This window comes from Ruditapes philippinarum, unplaced genomic scaffold (assembly GCF_026571515.1).
Source record: "Ruditapes philippinarum isolate M1 unplaced genomic scaffold, ASM2657151v2 ctg350_1_1_1_1, whole genome shotgun sequence".
NCBI lineage: Eukaryota > Metazoa > Mollusca > Bivalvia > Venerida > Veneridae > Ruditapes > Ruditapes philippinarum.
Genome location: NW_026860384.1, coordinates 162,958 through 177,463, shown reverse-complemented (window position 1 = coordinate 177,463; position 14,506 = coordinate 162,958). Strand labels below are relative to the sequence as shown.

General features: G+C 31.8%; 1 protein-coding gene across 2 annotated transcripts in view; it reads left to right on the top strand.

Annotated features, from left to right (window-relative positions):
- Positions 1-14,506, top strand: part of LOC132759856 (transcription termination factor 2-like) — a 47,241-nt gene that overhangs the window by 21,950 nt on the left and 10,785 nt on the right. For both annotated transcript variants that reach the window (XM_060751715.1, XM_060751716.1), the window contains exons 15-20: positions 7,965-8,053; positions 9,679-9,770; positions 11,132-11,384; positions 13,023-13,172; positions 13,502-13,569; positions 14,153-14,389. In XM_060751715.1, coding sequence (XP_060607698.1) covers positions 7,965-8,053; positions 9,679-9,770; positions 11,132-11,384; positions 13,023-13,172; positions 13,502-13,569; positions 14,153-14,389 — 889 coding nt within the window. The remainder of the gene's footprint in view (positions 1-7,964; positions 8,054-9,678; positions 9,771-11,131; positions 11,385-13,022; positions 13,173-13,501; positions 13,570-14,152; positions 14,390-14,506) is intronic.

The following is a 14,506-nucleotide window of genomic DNA, read 5'->3' as shown; positions in this document are numbered from 1 at the left end:
ATAACATTCCCAATATCATGAACGCCCATAATTAAAGAAAACTACTAAAAAGGCATCTTCAGCCAAACATGCAATATTCATTTTATAACCATTTCTTGGGACCATTTTTGTACATTTTTTTTTATTTATGTACTCATCAATTAATATTATGAAATCATTCGTCCTAAAGCTACACCACGGTGCATATCTATATCGGTACCCTCTTTGCGAAATCTGCTCAAAACGGTACCCTCTTTACACATGCACAGGTCATTCTCTGCTAAAAAACAAACCAGCGATGGATAACAATCCAGTAAAATTTCAATGTAATAAGGAAAGGGGGTTTGACACGTACAAAAGATATATACCACGGAACACTAAAATGTTTTATTTATGTGCTGATTTGTCATGTGCCCGTTTTTCATGTACTGCAACTTCACAATAAGCTACAAAAAATCGACATGTCTTGCCTCGCCCATCACCCTCGACATACTTTTCGGGCTGCAATGAACCGTGGGCTTGATTATATATGCATTATACATATTTAATATGTTCATTTACATATCATATTCGGACAAATGCCAGTATATTGTCAAAAATAAATGTAAAATTCATAAAAACACCCTACTTTTCGGTTTTGCAGCGTACCCTCGTGGCACAACATACGCTTTTATTTGCGTTGTTGTTAAATAGGTATGTAATATTTCTTACTTTTATGTAAATATTACATACTTAAAGGCACATTATGCCTCAGACACGAATAAATTTTATTTCCTTAGAAAGAGAAAACATGCATTTTATAATGTTTAAATAAAAGTTTTAGAGAATGTTCGCTACTTGTTCCCTAATGAAAGTAAACCTAAATGCGAAATAATTCGTCATAAAAGTAGTAATATGTAAACAATGTACATTGTAGTATTTTGACTTCCATACAAAATACCAATTCACTATAACTGTACTTAATGCCAAAAAACAACAGGTGAAAAATATAGTTTAGGTAATTAGCCAATAAGTAACTTTTTGGATACTAAAAAGGACACCAAAATTAAAAAGCTTTTGAAAAAAATAAATGAAAGCATTTCTGAGGCATAATGGGCCTTTAACGATTAACGCAAATAAAAGCATATGTCGTGCCTTGTGGGTACGTATGTGTTAAAAAAATGAGAGGGTACCTGTGATATAAAAATTCAAATGAAGAGAGGTAGCCCGTGCCGCTGCAAAAGAAAAAAAGGCAAAACTGTCTAGTCTGACAGACTAGACAGTTTTGACATTTTATTTTATTTTTTTTCTCAGAATCAGCTGATTTTGGCAGCAGTCTCTTCAGTTTTAAGCTGACACTGTGAACAAGAACCTGGGCTGTATTCATAAAGCATCTTAGTGAATAATTTCAACTTAGCGAAAAAAGACATTTTTTGGACAATTAAGTTGAATTTAAAAAATCTAACGTGTGTACAAAATTAGTTTGAAAATAGGCAAGAAAATGTCCTAATTAATAAAAACACATTAAAAATGTTGTGGATGGTCACAGGTATTGGAAATAAGCCATGTCAATATAACTATAGTTTTAGCTTACTTTTCTCACTGATTCATTATTGATTATGGCCCAAGCACTTTGAAACAATGTTGAACAACTTTTCTATTTTTATAATTGTTGAATGAAAAAATTTAAATTCTAAAAACCATTGATTTGGGAAAATGTGCAAACTTGTCATTGTCAGCTGGAAATATAATTTGACCTACAGAGTTTCATTAATAAATATAAAATTGGTTAATCGTTTTGTTATATTTTCTCCATGAGTGCAAAATGGAAATTTTTAAAACAAAGGGAACGTAAACTTGGTATGGAACAGAAATTAATGGACATTTATTCTAATCTTGCTTATGACATTGGAACTTGCATTTTATTGCTTAAAATTCCACTTGCTTGATGACATTGGAACTTGCATTATGCTTGATTCCATCTTGCTTGATGACATTGGAACTTTTGCATTATGCTCAATTCTATCTTGCTACATGACATTAGAACTTGCATTATGCTTGATTCCATCTTGCTTTATGATATTTAAACTTTGCATTATGCTGGTTTCCATTTTTCGTTATTTCATTCAAACATTTCGTAGTCACCAATTCTTCCATTGAGTGATAACTAATAAACTGGAACAGGCCATTTGGAATACTAAAATGTTAACGTCATATACCTTTATGCATAAGCTACCTTTCTTCATGCTCTATACAAACCATTTACGGTTTAGTTTTTTTGTATTACTTTTATGTATAAGTCATTCAAAATTAACTATTCAATGTTCCCTGATGGATTTTTTAAAATATGACTTATAGCTCGCATGGCGTGATTACTATTAGCTTTTCGCTTATATCCATTATGCAGTGTTTGTGCTTAATAAAGCTCGGTGTCTGAGGCTTTGTGGATAATGTTTGATCATCTTACATTATGATAAACAATTAAATTTTTTAAACTATGTACAGTTAAGGGGCAAGAACTCTGTTATCGATGTCAACGGAATTTTTTTCACGATTCGCCTATCATCGGAATTTTTCCGTATAGATACTGCGTACATGTATATATAAATACGTACTAAGCGTTTAATACATACATTGCAGTTGAAAGAATATAAATACAAGTAGTAAAGGATTATGCAATATAATTTTATATATGTATACAGTCTAATAGAAAAAAAAATGCTCGTAAAAGTGATGCAATGGGACAGTTACACGTACAGTCAGTGGCGGTTTCAGGCCCTGGCTTAAGGGCTGCACCCTACCCCCAAATATACGTGGAATATATACGTGTCAGTTTTCATGCAATAGTCTTTCTTAGTGTAACTCCCTTACCAAAACATATTATGCTGTCATCCAGTTGTCTAGCACCTCCTAGGTACTGCGAAGGTCTTATCTAATGACTTGGACATTAAAAGCAAAAATTATTTGGCCTTTTAACTTAATTAATGTCTCAGAGTCACTAGTAGTGGCGAAAAAGGTTATGTAACGCATTAAAATATACATGTATAATAAGGAAAGAAGGAAGTTTGTTTATTTTGTAACATGTGCATAGTCAATTACAAATGAGTCGCGTCACAACAAAACCAACATAATGGGTTTGCGACCAGCATTGGATCCAGACCAGCCTGCACGTCCGCGCAGTCTGATCAGGATCCAGGCTGTTCGCTACCAGTTCTTCTACTTGTAAATGAGTTGGAAAGCGAACATCATGGATCCTGATCAGACTGTGCGGACGCGCATGCTGGTCTGGATCCATGTTGGTCGCAAACCCATTCTGTTGGTTTTGTCGTGACGCGGCTCAAATGTTGGGGCATATGTGTGTCTGATTATAGATCAGACATCCCGCACACACCACCACATTCACATACATTTGAGCTTAATGATATACTATGCACATCTTTCAGTAACATATTTTATCACAGAAATTTATTGAAATCTATAAAATTCTTACTAAATATGTTTTTTTTAAATAATCAAAGGGCTGCATGCTCTGTGGTATTTTCTGATCTTTCCTGTATAAGTTTATTTCATATACTATTATTCATCTTACGCAGGGACTGCGTTTAACATGCAGTTTGTGATTGATTCATATGGAATTTTGCATGCTTAGAGTTGCATCAAAAATCATTTTTCATTTTTTATTACAGCCACACTTTATCCTTGCATATTGTGGCAACTTCCTTAAAAAAGCCACTTCAAAAAAAATGTTGCCTCGACAAGGATTTTAACCTCAGGCCTCTCACACCCTAAATGAGCGCGCTACCTCTGCACCACAGTGAAGTAATACGTATGTAGCGTGAATAAAAACAAATATATTGTAATTCTAAAATTGAGAATTTTCATTTCGTATTTGTAATCCTTATTTATTTCGAGGTATTTTGTTCACGATAAACCTGTTTGTTAAACACTGATGAAAATAATTTAGCGAAAATCTTCTTGCCAAAACAGTCCGACATGTATATATTCCATTACTCGACAGTCAGATTTATTTGTGTGCTACGCTCTGGAGTATTCGGTAATCGACATAGCTAAAAATAGCATTTTCATTGATTAAGCTTTACGGAAATAGTGGAACATTTTTCATTGGGTAAAAGAGATATTCATCCGCGAAATTTGTGATTGTAACTTAATATTTCTATTGACTAATGTAAACTTTTAATGCACTGTAATTCGTTCAATGCCTACATTAAAAATTATTATTTCTTTAAATTGCTGGTTTTTAAGCAGTTTTGAGTGAGAACTACTTTGCGTTGTTAGGTCTGTGAGGAAATTTTGTGTTAGACCGTGGATGTTAGCTATGTATTTACTGATCTTGCGATCAGAAAATACAAAAACACATACACATAATGTATAGGAATCTGCTTTCCTTATTACGGGTCAAGTAAAGTTGTGTCTGTCTTTAAAAGAAACTTCCATAATATATATTTTTTTGTAATAACACTATACGTTTACGAATGTATATTCATACTGCCCACTTACAGTGTAAAGGATTGAAAGCACAATATTTGTATGAAGCCAAATTATATTTATTTTATTGTACAGAAAAAAATCAAGTTTGTACTGTACTAACTACTAAGTCGTGGCAACGAGTTACTAGATCGTTTAAGTCGTGGGAACGAGATTACTGTGTCATGCAGACGAAATAATTAAATCAGATTACACCATGATTTTCTAAACTTAGAAAATTTCTGTTTAAAGATTTACGTGCAACATTAATTTTTTGAAAATACTGAAGTTGTTCACTTTGAACTTGATACATGTCTTAAGGCATCATCAGGCCAAATAAACCATACATTAATTTTGACTTAGTTATAGCCCTTTGTTGAATAATTCTATGATAGAATTGGTCATTTTGTACGTACAACGGCCTGTTAACATTTGAGAGGGACTTAGTCCTGGTTTATTTTATTGGGGTAGGGGACATTGCCCATGGACAGTAGATATCCTATGAGGATGTTAGAGGTCACGGGTCAGACAAACATGACACTCCATGTAAAATCATTGTCTGATCGATGAAATGATTTAGAAAGAATAAGCTGTAGTTTATATAACCTAAAAAGATCGTAGATGACATCTAAATAATTTTTTAATAATTGTTCAGAAATCATCACATGACGCTAAATCTTTGACAAATCAATAACTTGTATAAAACATTTTTTACGGACAAAAAAAGGGGGGCATCCTTTTTAAAAAAAATTAAATATAGTGAATTTTGATTAATTATCAAATATTCGTCCGCACGTTTAAATTTTCCGTGGCCACCGCTAAATTTTTTCGTGGCCACGACAATGGGAACTTTTTTCCAAACGTTTACCTCTCGTCCCCCAGATTTAGTATCTCTTCCCACGATTTAAAATTTAACCGGGGCCACGATTTAAGAAACCGGGGCCAAATATATATCTCGTTCCCAACGTTTAACTATCTCGGGGTCAGGGAATTTAAAGAAACCCCCGGCCAGGGACATGATACCTCGTCACATGAGAAAAAATAAAAAAACAAACGCAGACCTTTGCCCCCCGAATTTTAAAGCAAAATGTACTTAAAATTAAATTTTCGCTTTTTCTCATACGCCCTACACATCCCCCCAAAAAGAAATGTAAAAAATTTTAAATAAAAGGGGTTGATTTTCCCCCACTTGTGGGATTTTTAATTAGAGAAATCAAAAATTTTTTTTAAAACAGTGGGGGGAATTTAAAAAAACACGCATTTTTTTGTCTGTGGGATCTTTTTCCCTTGGGTTTTCCAAATTTTTTTTTAAACATTTCGGTCCCCCAAAATTTAAACACGGGTTTTTGAAAAACGCCCCTGTAAAAGGGGACGTAACTTTTTTTTCCTCCAAAGGCCCAAAAATAGGGGACACCGGAAAAAAGGGGAATTTCCCCGGATAAAGCGAAAACTGCTGTCATAAATAGAACAAAATTTATTGCAACTGCTTTTTGCTTACTCCAAGATCCCCCATGCAAAATATCGTTGGGTTTAAACTTTTTTATCAAGCCAAAAAAGCATTATTTTTGTAATCAGTGAATTTTATTGAAGCATAAAATCGAAACAAAAATTAATTTTAAAAAAAAATTTTTTTGGACATAATGTAAAAATTTAAGGAAAATTAAAGGGGTACACAAAAACTAACCTTTGGTAAATTAATTTAAATCAAAGAAAAAAAAATTACAAAACAAAAAAAAACGTTGATCTTTAAAAAGATAAAATTAAACTTTAATACAAAAATTTTGGGGGATTTTAAAACACAAAAGGGTTGCAATTACATAAAGTGCTTCAGTAAAATAAGGCAAAACACAAAACCACACAAAAGAAGTTAGAAAAGCCCCAAATTTTAAAAAGCAAGAGGAATAAATCACAAATTCTTTTCCCCAAAAATTTTTCTAACCCGCCAAAAAAGAAAAATATAACGTAGCGGCCAAACCTGTTAGCAATAATTTGGGTGTCAACATATTAATTACACCCAGATGTCGCGTTGTATTAAATGCTTGCTGCATTCGGCTTTTCGGCTAGCGCATTCTTGCTTAAATGACATTTCGTCATTCAAGCTGAGTAAAATAGACCCAAATACAAACAGTTGCAAGGTTAATTTATTGAATAATATAACCAGATCAACCAAATGAAAAATAATTGATCGTTAAAAACGACAATCAACATAAAATTTTAACAAAAGTCGCACCACAGCAAAAGCATAATGTTGCCATGTAAGAAAGCAAACATGTTAAAAGTCAGAAATGCAAGATGTATATGTCAGAAATTGCATAATGTACAAAGTTAGAAAAGTCAACAATTACAAGTTTAGAAAGCACGATGTAACGTAAGAAAAGCAAGATGTAATTTTGGCATAAAATGCACCCCTCCATATTAAATGCCCCAGGTCATGGCATTTCTTCAAATTATTGTTTAAACTTGTTCTATGCTCAAATTAAATATCAGAAAATATTGACAATGGATAATTTCCAACTCTGAAAAGCAGTTGTTTCTGGTGAGCGACTCAGGGCCATCATGGCCCTCTTGTTTTAAGTAATAAGGAGAAATTAATAAGATAGCTTGTAGTATGGGATTAGCAAATTTGATTTTTGTTATGTACCAATCTACTTTGACACATGTGATTAGAAAGTGGGTATTTTGGATGCAAAGTCAAAGTAACAACCTAAAACAAAATTGATACAAGATCAAATTGTCAAAAAAACTTTGATTCACATTTTCAGCATCATTATAATAAGAGGTTAATACACCGCAGGAGAGGGCCGGAAGGTGATAATCGGCCAGCAAAATGAATAATGGACCCGAGGGCCATTATTCATTCAGGGGCCGATTATCACCTTCCGGCCCTACTCTGACGTGTTATTAATGTCTTTAATACACTTGGTAGATCTAATAGTAGCATTTTTAAAAAAAAAACAAAAAAACAACAACAACAACAAATAGAAATCTACTTTGAAGTTCTTTGGTTGAAATTCTTGTGTTCTGTACGGAGATGTTTACTGTTTGTGTGTTGAAAGAAGCAAGTTTTATTTTCATTTTTTTTTCGGATTGAATTTGTCGTATTATTTCTTCAAATTTCAACAGTAACAAAAATGCGTTTGTACTAAATACGATGTGCTGTCAACCTACTTTCACTTTTTCAGTTAACTGTTTCATGACGTAAAATATGACGTCATTGTTTCAGTTTGTGCACATACACATATTCTGCGGGGTGATAACTAGTTCTCGGCCCCGGGCCGCAAACTCATTATAGGTCACGTGACACTCATAATCAGTTGAAATCATAGGCAATTTTGTTACTATATATAGTAACAAGCGTATTAATACAAACTTCAGACTGGTGGTTAACATTTTAATTTATTCAGTATTATTTGTCTTTATCAACATATAGCTGTTTTCATAACTTCAGACAATTAGTAGCTAATAAAACTCATTTCAATTTGTGTCGGTAGTAACTAACTCTACTTATTAACAACTTTCAGCTACAGGACAGAACAGACTGAATGTACTGGTGAAAAGTTTATTACTGAGAAGGACAAAAGCTCAAACTTGTGCCGAGGGTAAACCACTGGTTAGTCATATTTATATATTCTTAACATCATATTAATTTGGTAATTGTTTAAAGAAAAGTAATCAAGTGTTAACCTTATTTTGATATCAAATACGATGTCCATTATCCAAATAATGTTATATATATTTTTCAACTTAAAATACTTTAGCTTAGCTGCTCCATTTCAAAGAAAAAGTTGAGCTGTTGTGGCACATCTGTAGGACAAGGGACATAACTAAGTGATCAGTATTTCTAGAGTTATGACACATGGAAGATAAACTTTTTTATATTATGCTTTTCAGTGGATTACTGATTTATCCGTGAAAATTATATTTGATAATTTCACAGTGAAAATTATCAAAATATAATTTCACACTTTTCAATGCCGAAACTACTTTTTTTAAGATTTTTCCCATGGGGTACCTCAATTTTATTTTTGTTAACAATTCTGACAATGTCAGGCTGTTTGAAGAAAACGCAAAGCTGAAATTGATAAATAACTTAAATTCAAAAGTAATAAAAAGAAGAAAACTTACTTCTATTCATTCAAATTCCAATCACCAAGTTTCATCTCTAAATTGTTTGTTTCATTTTTACAGTCTGAAAAATACATTCCTTCCACATGCAAACTGCTCTTGATGACATTTGAGCATATTAAAGTATCCTACGAGCAATAACTGCCGTATGCTTTATGAAAAATTGAAAAGCAATGACAGCTATCAGCTCGTAGAACAAGTAAACCACCCAGACTTCCGAGCAAGTTCCTAGTTTTTCATTTTCATAGCTGCTTTTTTCATGTTTTCACATATGTCAACACTTATTTTTTGTCTGTTTCAATCCTCAAATATCTTTTCTTTCTTTTAAAAAGGTGTATGACTGACAAATCCAAATGATATCCCTCTGAATCAAACACAATTATTTTCCTCCCGTAAAATACACAACTTTAAAAAATGGCTGCCGCTTACATTTAACAAAGCCAGGTCTAATATAAATTCGCAGTAAGTAACAGAAATATGGATGGATGGTTGGAATTTTTCTCCTACAAGGATTGTTTGTTTTTATTATTAAAACAAATGATCATTCATATTTTTTTAACAAAATAAATAATATCACTGTCATTTAACGTTGATTGTGGGACTTATTTTTCAGCTCAAGACTTCTTGTTTTTAATGAGAAATTCCGACTAAATGGGGCTCTCAATGGGGAAAACAGATTTTAATATTTACATTAATATTATGGAAATTTCGTTTTAACTTGTTTTTTAGCATAAAATAAAAAGAAAATTTGTTTGTTTGTTGTGTAAGATATAATTTTATTTCATCTCGTGAAGTTTAAAAACAGAATACTGTTTTTAAAGCCCACTTGATGAAATAAAATTTCATCTTACACACAAACAAACAAATATCCTCTTTATATAGATACCAAAAGGACTTCCTCCACCAGTAAAGCTGGAAAGTTGACATACTATAATAATATGGTGGTAAATCCCAACCAAAATAAAAAATAGTTTAAAATGTCAAACCTTTACAAACACACATGCAAGTGCTTGGTTACTCACATGATACTGTATATTGATATTGTAGCAAAAATTAAGCATTTAATTATGATAGAATGAATGGAACATATATAATATGATACAATTGTAGGTTCCCTTACCAGAGAAGATGTCTACAATACATGAACTAGAATTATCCGAGCAGGAGAGACAAGTATATGATAAAGTGTTTGCACAGTCAAGGTAACTTATACCAGTATATTTTAACCCATTTCATTGAAAAGCCTCCTGTTACAAGTTCAAATTGCGATGAAACTATAAAGATGCTTCAGTAGTCAGGAAACTTGGCACAAATTTAATGTTAAGTAGACCATAGCCTTTATAACAGCATGCTCAATCTTACATTTCCTGATAGGGTTGGCGACGAAAAAAGTTATTACTTTTTTACAACATTTCTCAAAGAAAAGTGTTTGGGGCCTTAATAGGACACTTGGTCACTAATTGAGTCCTGGGGGGTTATCCAAAGTGTGTTGTATGTATATTTTACATATATTTGAGGTAAAGGGTTAATACCAGTAAATGATACAGTTTATATACCAGTATATTCTAATAATCAGGACATATAATGTATCTTGTTGCACAGTTTATGTTTCTTATACCATTATACAGTTACTGGTTCTGATTAAAGTGTGTGGAAATTTGTGATATTGAACTGTAAAAATGATGTTATTAATATTTTATTCCTTTTAATTTAGCTTAAGTATCAATTTTTTGTAATAAAATTTTACAACTTTATTGAAAATGTGTTTTCTTTGCTTGACTTATGAAAGTATATTGAAGGCTATTCTACCAGGCCTGATGTAGTTGGTTTTGATATTTCAGAATTTTCACTAATGTTTTGCATGTTAGGACTGGCAGGGCTATATTTTAATAAACAATTTATCTATAAGATTCAAACATCATATTGTTAATTTATAATGATTATACTTACAGACAGAATTATGTCTCATAACTTGTTATATTTCATCTTGTTCAATTTGTGGCCCTTGTAAGTTTTGAATCACTAAAAAGCATTTGAATCTTCCTAAATTTCTTTATAGCCATGACTGTAGGTTATTAAGAAGCATCTATATTTAGGCTAGTGGTTTGAAGTCCATGTAGCCACAGACTCCCCTTTCATATACATTGATATCAATTATCAGTGAGAATGCCTGTATATAGAACATATTGAATGAGTGTAGATTTAATACTATATTTATTGAACGAGTTGAATAAAATTATCTGCGAGCATAATATTGTTTAATTCATTGAGTTCAATAGATTTAGTATTGAATCTACACGAATATAATATTCTTTATATCACATATCCAAAATAAGAATGATTCACAGTTAAAAAGAGTCATTTTTCATTGACATGCCTATAGGATAAAGCTAACATTAGCACGCTTTAATACTATGTTTGTATATAAAGCAAATGATGTCACGTCAAAGTGTTATTACACTAGTGTAATATCCTTTTTAGAAAATTGCTTTATTACAATCTAGCTTCATGGTTTATGTGATAAATGTTGTTATTGTAAACTATATAAACTATATTTTTCCAGGTCTGTTTTGAAGGAATATTTAAAGAGACATGAAGATAAGGAAATGTTAAAGGATGATTATGTCTCACCAAAATCTTCAAATCCTTTTATGGATAAGAAATCTCCATCTAGCCTGGTACCTGGTTCTAGTACGTCAGGAACCCAGTCAGTTGTTGGGGAAACCAGTACTGGTGTCAAGCCAACAGCACAGCATATTCTAGTCATGTTGCTACGGTTACGACAGTGTTGTTGTCATCTTAGTCTTATGAAAGATGTAAGTAAATATAACTTGATAACTTGAATATTTCATTGTAATCTATTAACATATAATATACAGTGATTTTTAAAAAAAAATTGTCATAACAGGTCCTAAGACTTATTAAGTCTTTTTCTTTAATGCAGAAAGTATAAAATTATAAAAATGTTTTCGACAATTTCCTAACAATCTACAGTGTAAAAAATCAGCAAAAAACTGTCAGTAGAATGACTGCCCTATGTAAACTACAAACTTTGCGCACAGTTTGGTATTTTTGGCCTCTATCCTGTGAGACAGGACTACAAACTAAGAGAAGGCATTTGTCCACAATACATATATTTTTTGCAACTTTGTGTCCACGGCAAATTAATTTCACTCAGAACGTAAGATGCAGAAGTAAAAAAAAAATACTGTACATTTTGATACATGTTCATATTTCATACCTTCATTGTAATCTGTTAACAATTTATATACCACATTATACTATACACATTACTGTAAATCACTTCATATTCGTGAAATCTTTATTTCACGAAAACCGCATTCCCTAATTTTTTTGCATATACATGATTTCACTATAGCGGGGTCAAAAATTTAAATTCCCGATATTTTGTTTCTTATTTGCCCAATATAACAGATGTTACTTTTTATATAATGCATTAAAATTTACTGTAGATTTGTGTAACATCTGAAGGTTTGATGATTTTGGGGACAGTTGTTAAGATCAATGTTAATCTGATGAAAAATTAATTTAGTGAACAGTGACCTACCTATAAAAAGTTGAGCAACTTTATACTGTGCCCAATATAATAAGTGTACTTATATTAATAGTAATGTAAACATGTAAGTGGCTACTATTTTATATTTGCAAACTAAACTTGCTGGTATTTCTCAAATTTCAATAGGAATTTAACAAATGATATCCAGATATTAAAAGAAATGAAGTTGAGCCCTTTTAAAACAGTTAAACTTTCAGAGTATACATGTGCTTTGCCCCCTGATCCATCATGCACAAATTTCAGCTGATTTCAACATTTGTTTTTTGTCTTACACAGTGGTGGTATTTCATGTGAAATTCTGTGTTTAAAATTAGAACAATGTGTATATTATAGTGTCATTTAACTTTTATTAATCCATGGGCATGATGTTTAATATTGACAGAAATTCTTTTAAATACAGAACTTTCTGTTTAAGAAAGAAATTTGTTAAAGTTTGCTGACTTCATACCATGTGTTTAGCAATGTGTATATTATGTATAGGCTGTGTATATTAAACTGTATCTTTATTACATGTTTTCCGGTGGTTTATAGAAATATATCAGTGAAATATAAAACTGATAATTTCACAGTTTGAAACAGTGAAGTTATCAATTTGATAATTTCACTGTTTTGAATTTAAGCCCCTTACGTTGTTTCAGTAAAATACCAGTGTGCACAGTCCTGGAAACCAACTTAATGATGTGACATCGTAATTGACTTCACATTGTATTATTATTTGGAATATATTTCACCTTGTGAACACTAAAAGTTCATATTTCACTCAAGGCTGCGCCACTCATGAAATATACCTTTTGGTGCTCACTAGGTGAAATATATTGCGATCTTATTCTGAACTAAACAAATATCCTCTATATAGCATGTGTTTATTATATATAAGGCTGTAGATGAAGAGACACAGGAGAATGAGGGACTAGAGATGACATTAGAGGAACAAATGATGGACCTAATGCTGAATGATGATACAGACAAACAACCAACTGTGAAAAAATCATCACAATTATTTGAAAAAGAGGCACTCAGTACTAAGGTATAATCACTTGCAATTTTACATTTATCTGTATGTCTCACCTTAGAATTTTTGTATTTTTGTGTGTCTAAATTTAATGGCAGCTTGAGATTTCTCATGAATGCTGTTGGATTTACAGTTTGTTATGACAAATATAATCACCAAACTGCATCATTGTTCTAATATATTTGTAAATATAGATTTCTTGAAGGAACCATCTTAACAAAATATCAATGAACATTGATCTTTTGACTGTTTTATTTTTATTGTAATATTTTCTATATTTCACTTACTGCAGGCATTGATGTAGTGACTGTTGTTTTATTTTGATATTTTCAATATTTCATTAGATGCAGGCATTGATGAACGAGCTGAAGGAAATTCACAGACCAACAAAGTCAAAAGATAAATGTAAAAGGTGAATAGCTTCAATCATTTATGAACTTTTTTCAAGTGAATTTCCTGTAACTATGGCAACCAGGGAACAAAGAAAGTCAGCATTAAATGACTTAAGCTAAAAAATTAAAGTATTTTCTATTTCAATGTTCAGGTCCCTAATTAACTCAAGGTGAATCAGTCCCTTAGGTAGGAGATATATATGTTAATTGGAAGGGGCATGATTTTGTCCCCAAAAATCATAAAAATGAGGGCCGTGAAGTTAAATATGTTGATATTTTATCAGTATCTCCGTGCTTGTTATAATTTGTTCTTCACTCTCACTGGAAATATATTAACATACATTGTAGCAGGATAATTATTACAGATTACATGTAAAAATATTTCAATTAGAATCCTGGAAAGTAGCGAACATTGAAATAATATATCAACAGTTTAGGTATTATCTTATGTGATCTTACAAATACATCCATATCTACTCTGATAGGTACATATCAACCATTATAAGCAATAATTGAGTTGCTATCTAATTATGTTATAGAATTTGTCTATAATGTAAGGTTTAATTGGCTGTAATCAACACAAACAGATTATATACATTACAGTGTGGTGGTATCACAATGGACAAAGATGTTGGATATTGTAGCTGTTCATCTACAGAAACTAAAGATACGATGTTCAGTTATACAAGGTAATATACCAGCCAAGAAAAGAATGGAGGCTGTAGATCGGTTCAACAATGATGCGGACGGTCCCGAGGTGATGCTCGTGTCGCTACGTGCTGGAGGGTGTGGTCTTAACCTGATTGGTGGAAATCATCTCTTTCTGTTAGATAGTCACTGGTAATTAAAATATATATGTTATATATGATGTATCTTGTTTTTAAACAATGTTTCATAGGTACAAATAAACACATACAAAGTATTGTGAACACATACAAACATAATATTAAGAACACA